The 25,658-nt window shown below is 39.3% G+C and overlaps 1 protein-coding gene across 2 annotated transcripts in view; it reads right to left on the bottom strand.

Moving 5' to 3' along the window:
* taf4a (TAF4A RNA polymerase II, TATA box binding protein (TBP)-associated factor) overlaps positions 1-25,658 on the bottom strand; it is a 105,338-nt gene that overhangs the window by 7,741 nt on the left and 71,939 nt on the right. For both annotated transcript variants that reach the window (XM_043710653.1, XM_043710655.1), the window contains exons 5-14: positions 24,850-24,972; positions 23,432-23,521; positions 22,322-22,555; positions 19,662-19,800; positions 15,008-15,140; positions 13,850-14,019; positions 12,775-12,905; positions 10,745-10,870; positions 4,113-4,169; positions 1,132-1,257 (exon numbers count right to left, since the gene is read on the bottom strand). In XM_043710653.1, the coding sequence (XP_043566588.1) occupies positions 1,132-1,257; positions 4,113-4,169; positions 10,745-10,870; positions 12,775-12,905; positions 13,850-14,019; positions 15,008-15,140; positions 19,662-19,800; positions 22,322-22,555; positions 23,432-23,521; positions 24,850-24,972 (1,329 nt within the window). The remainder of the gene's footprint in view (positions 1-1,131; positions 1,258-4,112; positions 4,170-10,744; positions 10,871-12,774; positions 12,906-13,849; positions 14,020-15,007; positions 15,141-19,661; positions 19,801-22,321; positions 22,556-23,431; positions 23,522-24,849; positions 24,973-25,658) is intronic.

Raw genomic sequence — 25,658 nt, 5'->3', positions numbered from 1 at the left:
GAGCGTAGGGGAATGAAGGTGAGGCCTCTGCTGAGGACTGATCTTTCATCCTCAGAGAGGGGTAGGTCTGGAGGGATGGTGAAAACACGGCAGGGCTGGGAGCTAGGACCTGGTGTGGGGCTGGAGGTGGGTGTGGGAGCGGGGTTAGGTCTGGATTACGGCCCAATGATAGTGGAGAGGTAGTAATATAGTTCCAAATCAAGAAGGTGTTTAGCTTGGAAGGGAATTTGAAAATGATGCTACTTCCATGCATCTAATGTCCTTGTACTTCTAAATGATAGAGGTCAGGATTCTGGAAGGTACTTTCAAAGGAGCTTTGGTAAAAAGGGTGGCACTGTGGCTCAGCGGTTAGCATTGCTGCCTCACAGCACCAGCGTCCTAGGTTCGATTCCAGCCTTGGATGACTGTCTGTGTGGACTTTGCAGATTCTCCGTGTGTCTGCGTGGGTATTCTCCGGGTGCTCCGGTTTCCTCCCACAGTCCAAAGATGGGCAGGCTAGGTGAATTGGTCATGCTAAATTGCTCATTGTGTAAGGTGCATTAGTCAGGGGTAAATGTAGGGGAGTGGGTCTGGGTGGGTTACTCTTCGGAGGGTTGATGTGGACTTGTTGCACCAAAGGGCCTGTTTCCATACCGTAGGGAATCTAATCTAATAAAAAAAATCTAAATTGTTGCAATGCATCTTGTAGATGTACAGTGGCAGCAGTACGTACTATCAGTGGTAAAGAAAGCAGATGGTTAAGGTGGTGTATAAAATGCCAATAAAGCAGGCTGCTTTGTTCTGGATAATGTCAAGCTTCAGGATTGTTACTGGAGCTTCAGTGATCCAGGCAGTTGCAGAATATTCTATCAGACTCTTTCTTTGTGCCTTGTAGATAGGTGGTGCACAGGGCCTGGGGAGTCAGGAGGGGAGCTACCTGCTACAAACTCTATGGCCTCTGACCTGCTCTTGTAGCTGCAATATTTAAGTAACTGCTCCAGTTTAGTTTCTGGTCAGTGATGGCCTCCAGGATATTGATAGTGGGGATTCAGCGATGGCATGATACTTGTGTGGGGCGAATGTTACTGAACCTGCTTTGGAATTTTGTGTAGCATTCGTACAGTAATGATATATAATGTTTTTATATAGTACCTCTGTCCCAGCTCCAATGCCGGGTCCTGGTGAATCAACCTTCCGCTTCTTTCTGGGGCCAATTGCTGCTAATGCAGTTAAATTGGCTTCCCTCTGCCTCATCTGAGCCAATTCCTGTTGTTGCATCTAGGAATCAAAGAGTGGATCATTTATTCATGTGAAAATAGTGAATATTCTGAATATATCAAAAGTCATACTATTAGAAAATGACAAATGACTCGAAAGTTTATTACTAAAATTTGATAAATAATCAATTTCAATCAATGCTGGATGAGAAAACAGTCTTAACTAGCCTAAAATATTAACCTTTAGGAATTGTTATTTCTGTTTTCAAAATTTGCAGGTGACACAAAACTTGGAAATATTGTCAACTGTGGAGAATAATTTTTTAAAACCTCTTTTATGCAAGTGAACATCATTGGCAAGGCAACCATTTCCAGTCCACTGTTAATTAGTGGCTCATCCATTTCAAAGTTGGCTAAAATTTAACCATTTTGCTTCAGATCTGTCATCACATATAGGTTAGACTAGCTGAGAATGCCAGACTCCTTCCCTGTAGGAATTAGTGAACCAGATGCTTTTTTTTCCAAAACAAACCCCAAATTAATGATGGCTTGATGTCATGGTCACTATTACTGAGACTACCTTTCTCTTTTAAAAATCTTTACTAATTGAACTACGTCAGCTGCTATTGAATCCTCATTCCAAAAGCCCGGACCTCTGAAGTACCAGGCCTGAGACATGACCACTATCTTTCCCTTTTGTGACAGACTGCAAGTGGACGCAGGCTAGTGGAGCGAACAGTCAGGTGGCTGATGAAATGTAACGTGTAAAGTGATTCATTTTGGAAGGAAGAACAAGGTTAGTCAATAAAGAATGTGATTCAAAAACAGAAAAGAAAGTGGCAATATTTACACATATTGTTGAAGGTTGCAGAGAGGATTGAGAAAGTGGTTGATACAGCATATGGAATTCTGAGTTTAAAAAGAGTAGAGAGCAAGGATGTTATGATAGGCTGTTAAGAAACATTTGTTTAGCCTCATGAGTGTTGTGTTTAATTCTGGACGTCCCACTTTAGGAAGGATGTGAAATTATTTTAGAAAGTGTATGAGATTGGTTACAGGCATAAGGAACTTCAATCATGTGGATAGATTGAAGAAACAAGGATTGGTTTCCTTCGAAGAGAAACTTGAGATTTGCCAGAGATGTTAGAAATGAAGGGTCTGGACAAAGTTGAAGGGGAAAAACAGGTTTGTGTTTGCCAAAAGTAGCAATAGAACAGTTTTAACGTAGTAGGTGGCTAAAATTTGGAATGCATTGACTGAGAGAATGACGTGGGAATATTCAACTGCAGCTTTCAAAAAGGAATTGGACAAATACTTGAAGCTAAATAAGCTGTAGGGATGGGGAAAAGGCAGGAGAGTGGGACTAGCTGATCTAATTTTGCAGAGAGACTACACAGACAAAATAATCTGTGCTTTATCAGTTCTATATTTTGTGTTCAAAAACAATAAGTTATATTCAAATAGTGCCTTAAATGTAATGAAATGTTCCAAGGCGCTTAGAGTAGGAATTAAACAAAATATGATACTTATAAAATATTAGGTCAGATAAGAAAAAGCTTGGTCAAAGAAATAGTTTTCAAAGTGTGTACTGAAGGAGGAAAGTAGGGCAGAGAGATATGGGGAGGGTATTCCAGAGCCTATAGCTGAGGAAAGCCAAAGTGCCACAAAGCAAAGATGAAGCAATTAACATTGGCAATGCACGTTAGGCCAGAATTAGAGGACTTCAGATACCTAGGAGGATTGTCAGGCTGAAGGATGAGGCAAGGCTGTGGAGGGATTTAAAAACAAGAATGAGAGTTTAAAAATCAAGATATTTCTTGAGCAGGAGCCAACATAAAGGCAGTGTAGATAGATGAATGGGAATTGGTGTGCCTTAAAACACAGTAACAGAGGTTTAGTTATCCTCAGGTTTACAAATGACAGTGTGAGAATCCATCCAGCTGTTATTATGCATAGCCAAGTTTTGTGCAATTATTGCTATTTTTCTTATCCATGATACCACTGCCTTGCTAGAGGTAGCAAGAACAATAACTTAGATGATAGAGATTTATCATCTTCCCTGGATGTCATGAAGTGCTTCAGAGCCAAATAACTACTTTTTGAAGTGATCACCACAATTGTTCACCGAAATGCAGTAACCAATTTTCACAAATTAGACAAATAACCAGTAACTTCTTTTCATGGTGATGACTAAATAAGCAATGTTTGTCAAAACACCAGCAAAATTCCCTCCTATCAGATCTCACATTTCTTTGTACTGACAACTCTGGCTAATATCCCATTCAAGAGATGCCACTTCTAACAATGTTGCACACACTCAGTATGACACTGAAGTGTTGGTCTAGATTATAAGCACATACTTTGATATGGAGCATAAGCTGATAATCAACTGACAGAGGCAGGAGAGCTTCCAACTAGGTCAAGCTAATACCTAGTAATGTAGGTAATATTTTGCATTCCAGGACATCACAATGGGAAAAGAAAATATAACTATTCTGAAATCTGATCACTGACAGTGGGATTCTGCAAATAAAAAGTGGTCAGCTTGTAAAAAAAACCAAAAAAATCGGCAGCTTGAAAGTAACAGTACCACTGTGGCAAAGTGTATTATTCTGCCATAATATATAAAAAGCAATCTTTACCTTTTCTTCGCATAAGGACATCTCTTAAGGTTTCACATCAATTTTATTAACAAAATCTACGTAGAATCTTCCTGCATACACATGCCACCTGAATGTATTTTACTGAGTTATTTGATTCTACTATTAAGCTTGATCTCAGACCAACTAGTTTAACCAGAGGTTTGACTTCCTTTCTAGGTATTTCTATTCAGTGCACCCTGCAAGTATCTTGTACAGTGTGCTAAACTTGGTACAGCATTCTTTTGTAGCAAAGGGAAAAAAGGATTATTCTTACCTCTTTGGCCTTTTGTTTTAGCCTAAGTTGCTCTGGGTCCTCTTGTCTGGAGCGAGACTGTTGACAAAAAGGAATAAAATAGTAATTTGCAAAGTAATATCGTAGAAGGTGAGGATTAAGACTGACAATTATATAAATTCCTATAAAAGGTACTGAGTTAGAAGTACTACAATTGTTTTTATTTATTCATTTTGTGGGATGTAGGTGTCACTGGCTGGCCAGCATTTATTGCCCGTCCCTAATTGCGCTTGAGAAGGTGGTGATGAGCTGCCTTCTTGAAACACTGCAGTCTACCTGCTGTGGGTTAACCCACAACGCCATTAAGGAGGGAATTCCAGGATTTTGACCCAGCGACAGTGAAGGAACAGTAATGTATTTCCAAATCAGGATGGTGAGTGGGTTCAAAAGAAACTTAAAGGTGGTGGTGTTCCCATATATCTGTTGCCTTTGTCCTTTTAGATGGAAGTGGTCATGGGTTTGCAAAGTGCTGTCCGAGGTTCTTTGGGGAGTTTCTGCAGTGCATTTTGTAAATAGCACACACTGAGTGTCAGTAGTGGAGGGAGTGGATGCTGTGTCAATCAAGCAAACTGCTTTGTCCTGTTTGGGTGTTGTTGGGGCTGCACTCATCCAGGGAAGTGGGGAGTATTCTATGACTTTCCTAGCTTGTGTCTTGCAGATGGTGGACAGGATTTGGAGAGTCAGGAGATTGCTCTTGTAGCTATTGCACCTACGTGGTGAGTCCAGTTGAGTTTCTGATCAAGGATAACTCCCAGGGTGCTGATAGTGGGGAGTTCAGTGAAAGTAACACCACTGAATGTCAAGGAGCAGTTATTAGTGATGGTTATAGCCTGGCAATTGTGTGGCACGAATGTTACTTGCCACATGTCAGCCTAAGCCTGGATACTGTAAAGATCTTGTTGCATTTGGACACAGAGTGCTTCAGTGTCTGAGGAGATGCGAATGGTGCTGAACATTGTGCAGCCATTGGTGAAACATCCCCACTTCTGACCTTATGATGGAGGGAAGGTCATTAATGAAGCAGCTGAAGACTCCTGCAGAGACGTGCTGAAGTGGAGATGAATGACCTCCAACAATCATGACCCTCTTCCTATGTTTCAGGTATGACTCTAACCACAAGAGAGTTTCCCCCTGACACCCATTGATTGCGGTTTTAGGGGAACTCCATGATAACACACTTGATTGAATGCAGCCTTGGTGTCAAGGGCTGTCACTCTCCCCACACCTCTGGAATTCAGTTCTTTTGTCCATGTTTGAACCAAGACTGTAATGAAGTCAGGAACCCTGGCAGAATCCAAACTGGGTGTCACTGAGCAAGTTCTGCTTGATGCCACTGTTGATGAAACCTTCCATCACTTTACTGATGATCGATAGACTGATGGGGAGGTAATTAGTCAGGTTGGATTTATCATGCTTTTTATGTACAGGACATACTTGGGCAATTTTCCACATTGTTGGATAGATGCCAATATTGTAACTATACTGGAACAGCTTGACTAGGGAACGGCAAGTTTTGGAGCACAAGTATTATTGCTATCAGTACTATTGCTGGAATGCTGTCAGGGCCCATAGTGTGTGCACTATCCAGTGCCTCCAACCATTCTTGATATCACATGGAGTGAATCGAATTGGGTGAGGACTGGTATCTGTAATGCTGGGAAGACAAACATTTGAGACGGACTCCAGTTTCATGATATTTTAATTTAGATTCTAAATTGCAATGATTTATTGTTACAGTTGAAAATTGTTATTATTTCTCTCATCGTGCATTCACAAACAATATATTGGAAATACTTAGCTGTGGAGGCAACGTCTGTGGAGAGAAACACCGTTAACATTTCAGTTCAATTACCTTTCAAGAGAACTGAAATAAGATATGAATGCCAAGAACTGTAAGTCAGTGCAAGGGGAGAGGGGCAGGAAGCACAAATGCCATCATCGCATTGAATGGCCGAGTAAACACCATGTGTTGAATAACCTACTTCTACTCTTGTACCTTATGGAAGGTCTACGGCAGGGTGAAGGGCAGGAGAGATTAACTAAACCATTGATCATTTACATGTCATCAGGACACAACTTTTGTTTTTTTCAGTACATCCATTATCCCTGATCTAAGATGGCCGCAGGGTAGGGTGCCTGAGCTCACTTTTTTCTTTTTTTTGTTAGTTTTGTTTTCCTCTACATACCCTCTGGAGGGAGCTCAGTTGTGGAGACAGTGGTGATAACAGTAGTGACTAGAGGCCCAGAACCTTAGCAGTCAATCACAAGGTGCATGTTGTGCATGGGCAGACCTCTGGTGGTCAGTGACATTGCGGAAGTGGCTGGGGCCCACAGTGAGACTCTGGCAACCTTTGGTGAGGCGGCTGATGTCAAGATGGCAGCACAGAGGCCCAGGGATCGAGAGATCAAGCGTGGGGTGTGACTGTGAGAGAGTGAGAGAGAGAGAGAGAGAGAGAGTGAGTGTGAGTGTGAGTGTGAGAGAGAGAGAGAGTGTGTGAGTGTGAGAGAGAGAGAGAGTGAGAGAGTGAGAGAGAACCTTCATGGAGCAACTGCAGGCCCATGGCGAAAGGAGGAGTGTAATTTGGAACTTTTAACTTTATTTCCTATTCTACTTTATACTAGGAAGAATTACATTGTTGACACTAATTTCTTTATTTTTCTAGTTTTTAACCTAACATTTGTACCCAAGATGATGCTGTGACTGGCAACATTGTATACTTTTCACTGTACTCCAGTATTCCTGTACTTGAGTACACATGACAATAAACCTAATTCTAATTCTTTGCACTCTCTTAGGCTTTTGTTACAAGAGTGCTTCTTATCTAATAACCTGAAGGTCTTAAACTCTGGAGATTGTGGAACACTGATTTATTTTAAATTAATTGGAAATATCTGGAGTGTTTAAAGTCATTGAAAGCTAACTGTGGACACTGGAGTTTTGTTTTCCTTTAAGGCTTCCTGTAAATCATCAACCTGCTGATAATTGTTTTGTTGTAGACCTCGGAGATGGCTGGTTTGAACAATGACTGGTTTGGAAAGATACTTGCTTTATCTGGTTATGTTAGAGGGAAGCCTGTTAAGAACAAGCTGACTTGGAGGAAAGATTGCTTAGAACAAGCTGCAGAGCTAACCTCTCCTATTCTGAAAAGGAAACCAAGTTGTTGAGTTTAGAGTGAAACCTATTTGTTCTTTTGAGAGAGCGACTGCAAGAGCATTTCAAAATTGTGTTTCCTGAGCAAGCTGTATTTACAAACTTTCAGAGATTAACCATGTGTGATTAGTGATAGTCACGTGCCTGAACACCAGAGCAACACCCTCTGGAATATTCTATACTTTATTCCTTTTCCCTTCAAGAATAACCCACTGGCCAAAAAGCATTTTTTTTCCCCAGAAAGTCAATGTCTGCAGAGAAATCTAATCTTTTCTCCTCTTTTACTGAAGAGAGAGAGAGAGAGAGAGAGAGAGAGAGAGAGAGATGGAGAGATGTTTTAGGGATATTTACAGGAAGAAGCATTTAAACGTCTCTATTACTAGCTGTGTACGTTAACCAATTATCGCACCTTTGTGGAATAAGACCACAAGATATAGGAGCAGAAGTTAGGCCATTCAGCCCATCAAGTCTAATCCACTATTCAATCATGGCTGAAACGTTTCTCAACCCCATTCTCCTGCTTTGTCCCCTTACCTCTTGATCCTCTTGACAATCAAGAACCTATCTATCGGTGTCTTAAATATACTCAATGATCTGACCTCCACAGTCTTCTGTGGCAGTGAATTTCATACATTCACCACTCTCTGGCTGAAGTTTCTCCTTATCTCCACTCTAAAATGTCTTCCCTTTACTCGAAGGCTGTGCCCTTGGGTTCTAGTCTCACAAAACAATGGTAACATCTTCCCAACATCCACTCTGTCCAGGCCATTCAGTATTCTATAAGTTTCAATTAGATCCCACCGCTGCCCCCTCCCCCCCATCCTCTAAACTCCAAGTATAGACCCAGAGACCTCAAACATTCCTCATATGTTAAACTTTTCATTCCTGGGACCATTCTCTGAACCTCCTCTAAACCGGTTCCAGGCCTGTACATTCTTCCTGAGATATCAGGCCCAAGCCTGCACACGATACTCCAAATGCAATTCAACCAGAGCCTTCTAAAGCCTCAGAAGTACACTCCTACTGTTATATTCAAATCCTCTCAAAATAAATGCCAACATTGCATCTGCTTTCCTAACTACTGACTCAACTGCAAGTTTACCTTGAGAGAATCCTAATCTAGAACTCCCAAGTGTCTTTGCATTTCAGACTTCTGAATTTTCTCACTTAGAAAACAGCCCATGCTTCTATTCTTCCTACCAAAGTGCATGACCTCATACTTTCCCACTTTGTACCCAATCTGTCACTTCTTCGCCCACTCTCCTAACCTGTCCAAATCTTTCTGCAGCCTTCCCACCTCCTCAATACTACATGTCCCTCTACCTATCTTTGTATCATCTGCCCTCAGTTCCTTCATCTAGATCATTAATGCATAAAGTGAAAAGTTGTGGTCCCAACACTGACCCTTGCAGAACACAAGCTCTCACTTGTTTTGATAAGAAATCCACAATTATGTTTAAGAAACCTAATTGACAGATCTTGTTCTTTGCAACCTGATAAACTATTACTGGTCAACTTAGTAACTGGAAAATGTATTTTTGTTTTATGGGTGAACTGTTGAGTAGAGTGACCAGAGTGTTGGTACATGCCAGCTTTAATTATAACACTTCTACATAATGAAATACTTTGCTCATTAATCTCACCTCCCTATCACACCCATCATTTTGTTATTCCTGCCCCCTCCCCTTCCACTGATTTCAAATCTCTTACATTTCTATCTTTCTTCACTTCTGATGAAAGGATTTCAACCTGAAATACTAATAGAGTTCCTTGCCATAATTGATGCTTGACCTACTACTGGCTTACATTGTTACATTATTAACTCAAATGATTCCAGTGTTGTGTTTATATATCAGAGACAAGTGTATTGTGAAATAAAGCTTTAGCTTGCACAATGTACTATTTATAACCCACAATAATCAACCTGGTGCAATGAAATACAGGTTTGTGGATTGAGTGAAGCTAAAATAAATTTTCTTTTAAAGTATGACCTAAGATTAATTACAATGTGCTGAGTAATGACAGTTAAAGAATTGCAGACATTATAACTTACAGTTGGTACATTAAAGGTGGTGCAATTTTCTGCTGTTTCAGGTGGATGGTAAAGCCAAAAATAACCGAACTAGTATTTCTTAAAATTAAAAAAACAAACTCCACTTAGCAGATGTCTTAATTAAATATGAACAGTTCCAGCAGATGCCTTCCATAAATGTAAACGTTATGTGCAGAATTTTATCACTCAGATGATCACATTATATTGAGGTGGGAACAGATAATTGAAATCGTTTGAAGACCTGACTTGTTCCAAAATCTGCAGCATTTTAAAAAGCCCTGTGTACCAGACACAATTTAAAAGTTGATTAAAACTGTATATCTGATTTGCTGAGCCTATTAAGTTAGTAGTGCAGTGCAAATACATATTGGATATGTCCCCAAATAACAAGTATGTTTAATACAGTATAATGACTTTGAAAAGTTAAAGTAACTTTGTAATGGATTCCTATGCTTACGAAGAAAACAGGTAACTCTACTTTCTCGCTATAAGCAACTGCCCATCAACATGGGACCATATCACTAAAGGGAACTGCAATTTTCTATGCATTATATCAGTACAATGAGAAGTCTTAAATCGCTAAATATGAGGGGTTTCATTGGCATGCAGTCCCTGTAAATGGGCAAGCTTTTTTTAAAGCTCATTCGTGTGCAATGATGCTGGCAAGATAAAGCTGCATTTATTATCTATCTATAATTCCCTTCAAACTAAGTGCCATGTTAGGCCACTTCAAAAGGGCATTAAGAATCCAGTGCAATGTGGAATGGGTGTCACGGGTTGGTTACATTATGTGAGGTTGTCAGGTTTTCTTTCCTGAAGAACATTAAATGATTCAGTGACTTCTAGCCACTTCTTTGGTCATTACAATTGTCACTTGTATTCAGTTGTGAAATGGATGAATCAATGTGCTCTGCCATGTGAACCAGCATTGATTTTGAAAGCTTGCTTGTGAAACAGTGTGTGGAGGCCCAGCAGATGAAGTAATCAAACTTGATATTTACTTTCAGTAATATGCATAGACACAATATCAGCACAGCTGCCAATTCAATCTCCTCTTGTACTGTGCAGCTTGTTCAGGTATTTGTTTAAACTTAATAAATATGTAGTTCAAAGCAGGTGGATATATGTCTACAATCCAAGCTGTGATTTTACAGTAGAAAAGGTAAAATTGGTGATCAAAGACCCTAAGATTTTTTAAGCATTTCAGGCTAGTAACAACTACGTATCATGTTCACAAGTACTCAGTTGAATATGTGCATTTAATATTTGCATCAATGTCGCCTTTGGCTCAGCATTCATTATATATGCTTGGTATTAGATTAACCTTTTGCAAGACGAAACTGAGAGTTTAATGTATTACAACATCCCCTTCTGTTTGATTTAATTTAAATTCCACTTAACACTGCTTACCTTTGCTGCTCGCATTAAAATTTCTCTTTCTTGTTCATCTTTTCTCTGCTTTTCTATTTGATCTAGTTGTTCAAAGAACTTGAGCTGTGACTTTACATCATTTAACTGCTCATACCTGTCGTCCTCCTGAAATCAAAAGATAAATGTTAAATTATTTCAGATTGTGAAAATAGTGAAGTAATTCTTACACAAAAACCTTGACAATCAGACTGCCCTATCACCACTTCCCTGTTTTATGCAGGTTTGTGAAGAGCAACATTCCAATGTGCAAAGACTTCAGTTAATGTCTTGCATAGGGCAGTACAGTGGCTCAGTGGTTAGCACTGATGCCTCACAATGCAAGTGACCCGGGTTCGATTCCAGCCTTTGGTTACTATCTGTGTGGTGTTTGCACATTCTCCCCGTATCAGCAGGTGCTCTGGTTTCCTCCCGCAGTCCAAAGATGTGCCGGTTAGGTAGACTGGCCATACTAAATTGTCCTGTAGTATCCAGGGATGTGCAGGGTAGATGGATTAACCATAGTAATAGAATGGGGGTTATGGGGATTGGGTTTTGGGGTCTGAATGGGATGCTTCTTCAGAGGGTCGGTTCTGGCTCAATTGGCAAAATAGTCTCTTTCTGCACTGTGGGAATTCTATGTTCTATAAATAGCCCATTTGTGCTGGATAAGAGGCAAAACGTTCTGCTCATTGCCCTCCTGTCCTTTGACTGCTATCCTACTTGCAAACAACAAATGATGTAGCAAAAATAAATTGCTGTTAAACTTGTTGCTTATTCCTGAAATGAAAAAAGAAATATTCTGTGTATTTGTAGTGATATCCCCTTACAAAAAGAATCTTTGAAATAATCATTCACATGCAAGTTGTTTTGTTAAGTGCAATTAGTCCATATATATCAGTGTTAGTTTACCACCTTTTAAAAAAGTAGTTTGCACTAGTCTCAGTTATGTTACAAACCTGACAGAAAATGTGAACATCCCACTAATAAACCCTCTGAGAAGTACTGTTCTGCAATACAATCAATACAAACTTTTGGCTACTGTTTATACTGAATTAGTTGAGATGGCTGCAAGGTACTAAGATTGGTGTCAGGGTTTCAAATCAGGGAAGGGATCAACTATAATTTCTGCTCCTGATTGCCAATTATTATGCTAGCCAGCAAGTATTAGTTGAAGAGAGTATCAGTCTATGTTCTGAGTTCTTCCTCATTATCAGACTTAACCTGGCCTGATTCCACACTCTGAGAATGATCACTCTGCCCCTTCTCAGCTATGTTGCTGATAGCAATGGTGGCACCATATGCCCTTGAAAATATATCTCAATGAGAATCAATATTCAAAGTTTGTGCGAAGATTTGTAGCTCGGGTGCTCGTTGTTGTGGTTCTGTTCGCCGAGCTGCAAGTTTTTGTTGCAAACGTTTTGTCCCCTGGCTAGGCGACATCATCAGTGCTTGGGAGCCTCCTGCGAAGCGCTTCTTTGATGTTTCCTCCGGTGTTTATAGTGGTCTGTCCCTGCCGCTTCCGGTTGTCAGTTTCAGCTGTCCACTGTAGTGGTTGGTATATTGGGTCCAGGTCGATGTGTTTGTTGATGGAGTTTGTGGATGAAACACATCGACCTGGACCCAATATACCAACCACTACAGCGGACAGCTGAAATTGACAACCGGAAGCGACAGGGACAGACCACTATAAACACAGGAGGAAACATCAAAGAAGCGCTTCGCAGAAGGCTCCCAAGCACTGATGATGTCGCCTAGCCAGGGGACGAAACGTTTGCAACAAAAACTTCCAGCTCGGCGAACAGAACCGCAACAGAATCAATATTTTGAGGAAAGGTGGAGGGGGCGTGGGGTTGTTTATAAAAGTTTAAGCTCACAGCAAATACTTGTAGTCTAACCAGTCTTTTTAACATGAAAGGGGTGCAAATTCAGTTAGTTTATGAATCTTTTACTGATAGGATTGATAAAACAACTCAGATTATATTAAAACCAGGCATTTGGTCTAAAGAAACAATAAATGATTCGACACTCACCTTGTATGAGATGTTTCTCTGTTGTGCAACTTCAGATATCTTTTCTACAAGTGTTTGTAATCGTTGTTGGGTGGCATGTGATACAAAATTTACTACATCAGGATGAACGTCAGTAATTCCATGTTTTTTACCTATGCCAAAAAAAAGTTAAAATATGTTTAGATAGGTTAAACATTCTTAGCTATATTAATATAGCTTTCCCCTTTGACTAATGCATATTATTCACTGAGCTCAATACAACAGCTACAAGCTACACTTGGCTAATTGTGAGTGAAACATAAGACAAAAACAGTGCACAACTGTTTTGTGATCATTTGTTGCTTTGTTTCATTGGTTAGTTAATGTTGGTAAATGTTTGCTTGACGAACATATATATTTGGAAGTACACCCAGCTGTGTTGTGAGTATATCGAATATAATTACTGTACATGGTTAAAACAATCTTGACCATAACTGTTGTTAATTAGCAATCTTACTGGATAGCACTTGGCAGAATAAGTTTTGAAACTTGTAGTTCCATGTACAGATTTTAGTATATTTAGTTTCTTTTTATAAAAATATTATTTCAGAAACCTTCCTTAGAGATATTTCTAAACATTTCTTCAATAGCTTGTCCCAAATCTGTGACTTCTGCCACCTAAATACAAGACCAGTAAATACGTGGGAACACCATCACCTCCAAGTACTCGTTCACATCACAGACCTTGTAACTTGGAAATGTATCGCCAGTCCTTCAGCATGGTTAGGTCAAAACCATGGAACTCACTACTTCCTGGTACTGTATGCAGTACCTTCAAAGCACCTTGGATAGAACATCTTCCTTCATAGCACTGTAGTTGTACCTACAGCATCTGGATTGCAGCAATTCAAGGTGACTTACCACCATTCTCTCAAGAGGAGTTATGGATGTGTAATAAATACTGACCATGCCAGTAAGACCCACATTTCATGAATGGAGTTTTAAAAATTTTTGAAAGAGGTCATGTTTTTAAAAAGATTCCTTATTGCATTTTTTTTTCAACAAAGTTTGCATAAGTAGGTAGCCATAGTATGAAAATCAGTTAATATCTCTTTACCTATTTCTAACATTCTTCTGTGCAACGGTGCAGCAAACAGGAATGCCTCATCTTTACACGATCTTGTCAGAGTCCCCACCAGTTCTGAATTTGTTGCCAAAATGCGTGCACTTTCTTCTGAAAGGTTAACTCCAGCCATAGATGCCACATCATTAATATCATCATCATCCCTAGAAAATTTCACACCTACACATTAATGTCATTACAAGAGCTAATCTACAATGTTAGCAATTTGTAAATTTGCATGGAATATTCAACCGAGTCACAGATTTGATGAAGTACATTTATCTAGTTAAGGAAGATAGAAGAGTTCCCTATTTAGATTGTACCTGTTTAACAATGCAGGCAAGCGTCTGTATGGATCATCTTACCAGCATGCCAGGTAGTTTCCTTTCTTAGAACACTGCAGAGTACCATGATCACAAAGACTGTAATGGGCCAAGCAGAAGGACCAACACAGCTCTCAATGCAACCAGGATCAGGAAAACATGTGGCCGTGCAGTATTATTTTCATATTACAGATTTTTTAAAAAAGGCCAGTACTTTTTCTTCCTAACAGGAAACAGATCACTTCTGCCACTTGCTTGGCGTATGACATCGGGTGTTGTTCCGAGCAGAAGTGAGGACTGCAGATGCTGGAAACCAGAGATTAGATTAAGATAGCAGGTCAGGCAGCATCCGAGGATCAGGAAAATCAACGTTTCGGGCAAAAGCCCTTCATTAGAAAAGGGCTTCCTGATGAAGGGCTTTTGCCTGAAATGTCGATTTTCCTGCTCCTCGGATGCTGCCTGACCTGCTGTGCTTTTCCAGCACCACTCTAATCTAAAAGCTGGGTGTTGTTCCCTCGACAGCAAATTCAAAATCATTGATTATAATGTGCTAATCCACTAAAAAGCATCACACATGTTAACCCTCTAGATATAGAATATTGTTCTAATTAAGTCCAACTTAAGTAACCTGATAAAGGGCCAAGTATGAAAATAAAGTTGACTTTTAAAGAACGGCAGTTGGTGATGGGATATTGTTTTTAAAAGGAATGTTGTCATATAGTTTTTAATGAGATGTAAATATTTACCAGGTAAGTACCGTTTTCAACAGTAATCTTTTCCATATTAAGCATCATTTGTTTCTTCCAGAGATATTGATTAAATATCTCACCTGAAAGAGCCACTTGCAGCAGCAGCAGCAGCAGCAGCTTCTTTTAGTTTATTTTTTTGAACGACAGAAGTCTGGACAGAGTAAGTCAAACCAGCTTTAGTTCCTGGCACCACTGTCTGTTTCATAACAGGAACTGTAAAATTATGGAGAAAGTTATGTTAAACACTGTGTCAAGTCAGTTTCTCCAATTCAATTAATCACAGTATTTTACTTGTCACTGAAGTTTTTAAGCCTGTTTTTTTTTTAACTTGCAGATACAAATGCCCACTTGCATCACTTTACATAAACTACATGGGCGGCATGGTGGCACAGTGGTTAGCACTGCTGCCTCTCAGCGCCAGAGACCCGGGTTCAATTCCCGCCTCAGGCGACTGTGTGGAGTTTGCACATTCTCCCAGTGTCTGCGTGGGTTTCCTCCGGGCGCTCCGGTTTCCTCCCAGAGTCCAAAAATGTGCAGGTTAGGTGAATTGGCCATACTAAATTGCCCGTAGTGTTAGGTGAAGGGGTAAATGTAGGGGAATGGGTCTGGGTGGTTTGCGCTTCGACAGGTTGGTGTGGACTTGTTGGGCCGAAGGGCCTGTTTCCACACTGCAAGTAATCTACATATAAACAGTCAATTTGAGGATAACAACCGCAAGATTGCTTTTGTACCAGGTTTGTAGGAGCATTCCTCATGGCAGATCACCTTGTTCGAGGTTGTCTGCATCAGTGCTCAACACGAGGTAGGTTTGTTAACACCATCCTTTTTCAGAATAGGGATCTTCTGGGCCCCCTTGATCTAATATGGTAGAGGAAAACCACTTGGTAGTCCAATGTGAAATGCTAGTCTTAAACAAAATGATTTATTCTGTGGTAGCAACTATGGACAAGCTACATTAATGTGATAGACATGATTACAGAAACTATGAGGAGCACTTAGATACTGGTCTTATTCCTTTGGGATCTACACTGTTCTCTCAGAAGTCTGTACGTCATCATGGTGGATGGGGTTTGTGGCACCTCTCAGACCCTTACATCCTTATACAATAGCAACTCAAATGAATTACATCTCCTAAGTATTATCTGGTATTAATAACAGAAGTTCCTTAATGTGCAAACACCACATTTCTTCTAGTCACAAAATAATCTCTAAAGACATTTGGAAATAAAAACATGTTGGTAAAATCTATGCAAGTCCTTATAAAATATTCCCTTCATCAGTTTTACCCTTGTGCAGTTCTATGTACCTTACAGGGTTTGCTTGTGATTTATGACCTTATGGAGGGTGATGATGTTATGACACGGTTAACATACTTGGCAGACTTTAGTGTAAGATAGATGTGGGCAGACGAATTTTTGAGAGGTGAAATTTACAGAGGTAGAGTATAGAAGGCCAGGTAGTGTTATTTAAATAACTGACTGAGAAAATAGCAAAGACCAAATTGCGAACTTTCGCAGCAAACAATATAAGAATGATAGGGAGGCAGTATTACAAAGATGGAAGCAGGTATTTTTGTGATGGACAATAGATTGTCAAACGTTTGCTTTAACACAGTGGAGGTTTCTGTCTTCACAACGTTTACACGGAAAAAAGCACGATCTACCCAAAAGTGAACATCGCTTGATCAATTTGACATCACTGAGGCACTGGGAGAGGAGACCAGATGTGGTTTTGAGAGCTATGTATCAAAGTAGAAGCTGATCTTTTTCTTTAATTGTGTTACCAAGGGAAAGAAATGCAAAAGGAAGAAATGAAGGAGCAAGATGGATTCTTGTTCTTGGAACTCCATAAACAATATGTGCACCACAGAAAGAGGAAACCCCCACCCTCTCTACAATAAAACTGCACAGAAAGAAAGGGATAAGACACTTTGTGTGGATTGTGATTAGAATAGATGACTGGTCATGCTAAGAAACTGCCACATTACCAAAACTGTTACTGTAAACAGGAAAAAGCTACAGAAAAATGTCTACTTTGATCAGCCTCTGAAAAAACATTTGTCATGATTTCTGTATTCAATTGTTTACATATAATCTGCCTTTCAGCTTGTTGTTTTTAACTAAGTGTTTTTAAGTGTTGATGCTATGCAATAATTTGGGTATATTACAACTAGCATTGTTATTGTCGGAACATTTAACATATTCACACTAAATTTCACTCTACATCACTCCATGCTCAACCCAAAAATAATTTGCACTGTTAACTACAAGCTTTAGTTGAAGTTTCAGGAGCATTCTAATATTTTAGTCTGAACGTTCAGGGCCAGTGTTTTGATGAAATAATTCTTGTCATAGGTGGTGCTTAACTTAAAGTGAATTATTTCACAACCTTTGATTTATTTCAATTCATTTGTCTGATAAGTACAGCTGATTTGACTTCCTAAAGGTAAGCTTTTGAAAGCAGCATAATTTTTATATCAAAATGTATTTTGAATAATTAAAACCAAGACTACTGCAGATAAATGTAACAAGACCCAAGTTCCATAAAAATAGGTAATGTTCGGGGAGGTAAGCGAGATGTATAAATTTGAGTTTGATGCACTGTTCAATTCACTGTTCTCGTTACTATGCTTAAAGTATGCAAATAAGCCAGTAACTGCACATAAAAAGTAATCATGCATTAAGTCAGGGTTGTGAACCTTTGGAAATTCCAGCCCAGACAGCTGCAGGCGCACACAGTCATTGAGGATATTTAAGATGACTAACATCAATAGGTTTTCGAACATGAAGAGAATCAGGGCGAGTTGGAAACGAGGTAGAAGAAAAGATATGATTTTACTGAAAGATGAAGCACGTTCAAGCAAATGTAAGACCTTCACTTTCTCCTATATCCTATCTCCTTAGAGATGTTTCAATTCTGTCATACATGTTCAACCATTCCTTCATTTCCTAATGACAACTGAATTGCAACTTGCAGGATGGTGATTCACAAGTGCAGTTTTACTTCTAAAGCTGATTAAAGTTTGATTACAAATTCAGATAATTAGCCTCCTCTATACATATGATAAAAACTAATGTCTGTATATGTTTCTCCACATCAACATTTTCATTGTACATCGCTACATCTGCATCTTTTAAATGGAATTTAATGTAATTACACACTCAACAATCCTGTTGCACCACACTAGTTTTGTACTATCTGTATGTCACTTCCTCTCTCTGACCTATGTTGCCACCTACTGTATTTCTTTTGTTTCCCAACCTAACTTTGATAAACTATTACATTAAGGGCAAAGTCTACAACTTTAAAATTGGACTGAATTAAATGTATATTCTCTAGTCCAATTCTCTCCATCTTTTCTACTCAATATTTATATTTTGTCTCATTCCCTGTTTGCAAAGGTACACAAGTTGATTTAACAACAGGTTATATTTTTCTGGCAACTTCAATGTTTTTCTTAGGTTGGTGTTTTTACTATTTAATATTAACAATTTAAAAGGGCTTCCTTAAAGAAGGTAAGTAAAAATACTTAAAAAGATGGAGTTGATAATTAAGTACCTAAGTGAGTAGGCCATTCAGTGTCTCAAGCCTGTCCCACCATTCAATAATATCATGCCTGGCCTGCCCAGGCCTCAACTCCTCTTTTGTACTAGTTCTTCATCGCCTCAACTCCCTGATATTTCAAAAATGTATTTACATCTCTAAATATTTTCAGTCATCCAGCCTCCACAAATCCTAGAGTATTCTAGACATTGACCACTCTATGGGAGAAGAAATTCGTTTGCATCTCAGTTTTAAATGAGTGCTACCTTATTTTGTAATTACTGATAGAAACATCTTCTCAACATCTAAAGCTCCCATAAAATCTTGTTTGTTTCAATAAAATTGTCCCTCATTCTTGGAAAAAGTGAGGACTGCAGATGCTGGGGAACAGAGTCGAAGTGCGTAGTGCTGGAAAAGTACAACTGGTCAGGCAGCATCCAAGGAGCAGGAGAGTTGACATAAACCCTTATTAGATTAGATTAGATTCCCTACAGTGTGGAAACAGGCCCTTCGGCCCAACCAGTCCACACCGACCCTCCGAAGAGTAACCCACCCAATCCCAATTCCCTCTGACGAATGCACCTAACACTAATGGCAATTTAGCATGACCAATTCACCTGGCCTGCACTTCTTTGGACTGTGGGAGAAAACCGGAGCACCCGGAGGAAACCCATGCAGACACAGGGAGAATGTGCAAACTCCACACAGCCAGTCACCCGAGGCTGGAATCGTACCTGGGATCCTGGTGCTGTGAGGCAGCAGTGCTAACTACTGAGCCACCTTGCTGCCCCACTTATGAAGGGCTTATGCCCGAAATGTCGACTCTCCTGCTCCTCAGATGCTGCCTAACATGCTGTGCTTTTCCAGCACCACACTCTTCCACCCCTCAGTTTTCTAAACTTTAACGAGTAGGCCTTTCTTGATAAGTCAAACTCTTCATCTTGTGAATAAGCCAATTAATCTTTTTGAAATGCTTCTAATGCCAGTATGCCAAGTTTTAAATGACAGACAAAAACCATTAACAGTACTCCAGGTGTGGCCTCAGCACCACCCGTTATGGCTGTAGTAGGCATGGGCCAAAGAAATATACTGAACATAGACTGGTATCTATGTGAGCATATCTAAATTGACCTGCAGCCTTAATGTTTATATATTTTGTTTTAAGGAGGGTTGAAGAGTATTCATATTTACCTGTTTGAAGTTGCTTCAATTGCACCTGTGAAGAACCAGTCAGCATGATACGGTTCTGAGGTTGCCGAAGTGTCACCATAGGTGTTTGAGTCAGTGTTACCTGCGGCCTGACGATTGTTCCCTGCTGCTGTTGAACAACCTGAAAGCAATTACATGCATTAGATTAAACAGACGTCGAAATAATTTTTTTAAATCTCAGTTGATAATGATCATCGTTCTTCAGCAATTATCCTAAATAACAATTCATTTAAGTAGATGCAGTACCAAAATCAAGAAAACCAGGTTTACAAAAATGAGTATAAAGCAAATAATTATACATGCAGTCTGCATGAAACGAATACTTGAATAATGTTCAGAGTGTATTTGGCTTCTTCCCGAGCAAATCCTGTGTTTTACCACACCAACTGTGTTCTGTGCTCCCACAGCAAGGGGATAGTTTTGGTTTCAAATGTTATTTTTTAAAAACATAGTTTTAAAGTAAAAAACATGTAAACCCAAATGACATATACCACTACTATTTCGGCCATCTGAGGTGACTCTTTCTGGATATATCCTGGCTCCATTTTAAGTTTGGAGAAAGTGAGGACTGCAAATGCTGGAGATCAGAGCTTAAAAATGTGTTGCTGGAAAAACGCAGCAGGTCAGGCAGTATCAAAGGAGCAGGAGAATCGACATTTCGGGCATCAGGAATTCCTGAAGAAGGGCTTATGCCCGAAATGTCGATTCTCCTGTTCCTTTGATGCTGCCTGACCTGCTGCGCTTTTCCAGCAACACATTTTTAAGCTCCATTTTAAGTTTGCTCATAAACGCTGCAAGCATGAAATGCAGTAAATTAACTTTTGGACACACCTCCTACCTTAAAAAGCCATTTGGATCCTTTAGGGAAAGGAATCCTTTCCAGATCTGGGAAATGTGGGACTCCAGATCTGCAACAATATGGTTGACTCTTAACTGCCCTTTGAAACTGTCAAACAAACTAATCAGTTGCATTCAAGAAGGCAGCTCATTGCCACATTCTCAAGGGCAATAAAGTTTGGACAATAAATTTTGGCTTTGCCAGTGATATTCACATCTCATGAATGAATGAAAAAATTGTAATATTCTGCAATGTAACGGGCATATAATAATGTGAAATAATTAAAATAGTGATTGCCAATCATATCCCCATAGTGGTTAGTAATGCTTTAAATAGTCACAATGCTCATTATTAAAAGAATACTAAACCTAGTGGTTGTAATTAAGGTAACTAAACACTTTCAATAACTTTAATGATTTAGTATTCAGCAATTTGAAACTTTCCTACAGACATTTTTACATTAAAATGATAATTATTTAATTCCAAAAAGAGAGTCATACAACCCAGAAACAGATCCTTCGGTCCAACTCATCCATGCCAACCAGGTTTCCCAAACTAAACTAGTCCCATTTGCCTGCATTTGGCCCATATCCCTCCTATTCATGTACCTGGAGAAAGTGAAGACTGCAGATGTTTGAGCTCAGAGTCAGAGTCAAAATGTGTGGTGCTGGAAAAACACAGCTGGTCAGGCAGCATTCGAGGAGGAGAAGAGTCAAAGTTTCAAGCATGAGCTCTTCCTGATGAACAGCTTATGCTCTCCTGCTCCTTGGATATTCATAGTATTTTAACTTTAAGTATAACTACCACTTCGTCTAGCCTAAACTGCATTTTATCGGGTTTCAAACTAAAAAGTAAATTGCAAGAGTATCTATAACTTTACATGACTGGTACTGGTCAATTATTTCTTATTCCCATATTATAGTCTAAAATAAAAAAATTATGTGACCCAAATGACAGCCTAAGATTAGTGCTGCTTATAGTTTGCTACATATTGACCAGAAACGTAAACATACCAGTCTTATACTTACTGAAATAAGAGAGCAAGCCAGAGTCTGAGAATCCTATGACAAATAACTCAATTCCTGACTTCCCAAAACCTGTCCACCACCGACAAGGCACATGTCAGATGTGCAACTTAATACTTCCCAAGTGCCTGGATGGGTGCAGCAAATCTTAGAATAATCCAAGATAGGCCAGCCCAATTAACTGGCATCCTATCCACCACTTTAAACATTCATTTCATCACCACTTGCATACAGTTGCAGCAGGGTGTGCCTCTACAAGAGACAATGCAGCAATTCATCAAGATCCCACAGACAACACCATACAAACTTGTGACCTCCGTTATCTCGAAGGACAAGGACAGCAGCTGCATTAGAACACTACCACCTGCAAGATCCTTTGCAAGGCATCCACCATCCTGACTTCGAACTATATTACCTTTCCTTCACCATTGCTGGGTAAAAGACCTGAAGCTCCCTCCCTAGCAGCACTTTGGGTGTACCTCCAGATTGTGGGCTGCAGCAATTCATGAGTCAGTATACCACCATCTGCTCAAGGGCATTTAGAGATGGTTAATAAATGCTGTCTTGCCAGCCACCTTACATGCTAAAAACAAATTATTAAAATAGTTGTTCAACAACTCACCTTTCAAGCTGAAAGAGTTTATTCAGATAATCTATGTGAGGTTATCTCGAATGGGCAGTTCTGAACAAAATATGGGGTTATGAGAATGTCTGAAATCTGCTAAATGCATGTAGGTTACACTTTGTCCTTAAATGGCAGCTGTATGGATTAGTCTTACCTTGCCAGTTTGCACTGACTGTCCAGGTTGTGTTAAACTTAGCACAGGATGTTGGAGAGTGCTAGTTACTGTAGCTGTAGCAGTAGTTGTTCTTACTACAGGTCGTTGTTGAACAGTATTTCCCAGCACCACTGCTGTCAATGCTGTTGTAGTCTGAGTTGAGGATTGCTGTTGACTTTGCTGAATAAAAGCTTGCGAGTCTTGGGTGAGTTGGCGCAAGGCTGGCAAACTCCGCTGGAAAAACACAGAATAGTTAAACATTTGTACCAATCTTATTTTGAATTTATAAATTACTTCTGTGTAACTGAACTTCTAATTGAATCATCTCTTTTAAAATACCATCAATTCTTATTTTTTTATTGAAATCAACCAAACTATTTTTTTTTTAGATTTTAGATTACTTACAGTGTGGAAACAGGCCCTTCGGCCCAACAAGTCCACACCGACCCGCCGAAGCGTAACCCACCAATTGAATCATCTCTTTTAAAATACCATCAAGTCTTATTTTTTTATTGAAATTAACCAAACTATTTATTGATTCCTTGTACTCTAGCAGCAGAATTGACCATATTTCTGATGGATTAGCATCATTATGCATCATTTGTTGGGGATGGAGGAAAGAAAGAAACTTTAAGAATAAATAAATTTTGTCATCTGTATGGTATATTTAAGATGGCTCTCTTTATAACCATCAGATTGATCAAGTTACCCTTTTGGACAAAATTTGACAACTGTTTCAATGAAGTTAGGATAATTATTTTAACCCAAATTGTTGAGAAATGTCTTAATCAAATAGAGAAAAACACCATTACTTCTAATAAAATGGTCATCCTTGTTGCCCAAAAGTTTGGGTAATGAAAGATTGGATTCTGAATAACCATTACAATCTTAACAATAAGAATCTGGTATTGAAAAATATTTCTGTAAAATGCAAGCTAAACCGGAGAATACTTTCACAAAAATAAACACATTTCCAACATAATCCTTGCCTTTTCCAACCAATTTAATTCCTATACAGGGATCATTGACCAGGACAAAATGAATAGTCATAATTATAGTCACCAAATATGAAAAACACTGTAAACCACACCAAGATAATCAATTAAGTACCTTCAGGAAAGGCACGAGATAAGGTTGAGGCGAGGAGTTGAGCTCCCTGTATAACCGGCTAGTGAAATCTTCTGCTTCAATTTTTCCATCCTGTGAGAAGAGGAAGAGAAGAACTTTTGAGTGAGACAAGGGTGGGTATTGAGTAGGTCAAAGTGGCGAAAACTTCCCGCATTGTCCAACAGTTTGTAGCTTGCATGGACCAACTCTCATACGTTGGGGGAAACTAGATAAATCTGCCCTCAAAAGTCCCCAATCTGCTCAGGGGAAATCCACTCACAGGGGCAACCAGGGAAAGGTCACTCCTGAAAGGAAAATAGAAGAAAATGGTTAGCAGCTGCTCCTCCAATCACAGGCCACTCTCTTCCATATTTGCTGTTGAAAGTCAGTAGTGAAACAACATGTGAATGGAGGAGCACAGGCAGTTACAAAAGTAAGTAAAGGCAATGAGGGAATCGTTCAACTTGCCTTTAGACAAGGATGGGGTTACGGGCTGCCTTGATCAGAGGCAGGGGTCAGCAGTTGCCTCATTCAGAGGCCTGGATTGGGAGCTGAAGCCAGAATCAAAGGTCACCTTGTGGCAAGGCCGGGATATGGAACAGTCTTGTGCCACGGTCAGGACCTGGAGCCTTTTGCTGTGTGCAAGAACTCTGGCTGCTGGAATTGGGAAGTCTTTTGAGAATATCCAACCAAATACACTTAAAGAGTATGGCGTAATACAGTGTAAGACTTTTAAAGTTGAGATTAATTGAGAAACTTAAAACTTTTCTGGAGGGTGAATGTTAGTTAAGTGAAATGTACTAATTGCAAGTATGAATAATGGAGCTTTTAAAGGCGCTTAGGCATGTTTTACTTGTGAAATCTGTTTTGTGCGCATAATGGATAACTTTCCTGTATGATGCTGAGAATCACAGCACCAATATTTTGTTTTGAGGAAAATTCAGAAGATTCCAAATTTCAGGTACAAGCAGTGATTCTCCATCACCTGACTATTTAATCAAGTCTTTGTTATATCTGTGGCTTGTATGATACATTGCTGCAAAATTTGAAACTGTATCCTCTGTAATATTAAACCACAAAGGTTTAAATAACAGAAAACCAATTAGCCCACTGTGAGCATTGCTGTTTGTTGCTAGTATGATTCAAAATGAATTTCAATATCAGGCTTTTTTCCCCATATTTTGTATCGAATTCTATTTAAGATACATTTATTTACTATTCTCTGAAAAGATGCTTCTCTATCTCAACCGCCCTCATGATATACTATTCTATCCTCTCTAATAACTCTACGTAAAGATTTTGTTTCTTTGTTTTGCTTATGTTACACATTCACTCCCAATTCAGAAACAATTTGCATTTTGTTGAGATAGCTTTTTACTTCAACAAAATTAATGCAGAAATGTGTATACTATATTTCTCACCAACAAGTTCTGCACCAGTTCTTTAACATTGGCAGCTGTTTCTGTTGACTGTTTACCACTTGAAGCTAGTTTGATCAGCGTAGATAGAAAGTTCTTACACTTCTTCACATTTTCCATGGTTTCCTGTGGAGCATAATAAGGATTTAATGAAGGGAAAAGTACACCACCATGTAATTAAAAACATTTTACATACAAAGTTTACTTTACATGTTGAAGAGTCATTTGTGGAACAGTAGGGAAACTTCAGATCTTGTAAAAAGCAATTCCATACACTTTGCATTTGCTTCAAAACTAGAAGTTTTCCAACTTACTAACAGTTAAAAATATTTTTTTTTTGTGAAGGCTGGTATAGTTCCAGTTGTTCGAACTTTTAGGCATTGGATTAATATTGTACCTTTAACGTAGGGAAGTGTCCCGAAGCATGACGCAAAGTTGTAATCAAACATGAGTCAGCAGCAAGCCAATGAAGATGACATTAATGAGGACTAAACATTTGGTGAAAGTAGTAGATTTTAAGAAGGGTCTTAAAAATACGGAAAGAAAAAGAAATTTCAGCAGGAAAATCCAGAGTTTCGAGCCTGGACAACTGAAAGCATGCTGCCAATGGTGGGGTGGAGGGTGTGGTGGCTTGGTAAGCAGCAAGTGTTGGGAGTAGAGTCTTTGAAGATTTGTGAAAATAGGAAGTCTATTGTGATAAAATGGAGAAAGAGCATGGAGGGATTTGAACACAATGATGATTTTACATTTAAGATGTTGATCAACTTTTATGTCAACATCATAAGGGTCATGGGTGAACCAAACCTCCTGTA

This window comes from Chiloscyllium plagiosum, chromosome 20, assembly GCF_004010195.1.
Source record: "Chiloscyllium plagiosum isolate BGI_BamShark_2017 chromosome 20, ASM401019v2, whole genome shotgun sequence".
Taxonomy (NCBI): Eukaryota; Metazoa; Chordata; class Chondrichthyes; order Orectolobiformes; family Hemiscylliidae; genus Chiloscyllium; species Chiloscyllium plagiosum.
Note: the sequence above shows the minus strand (reverse complement) of the source record. Positions and strands in the feature narration are given on the sequence as shown.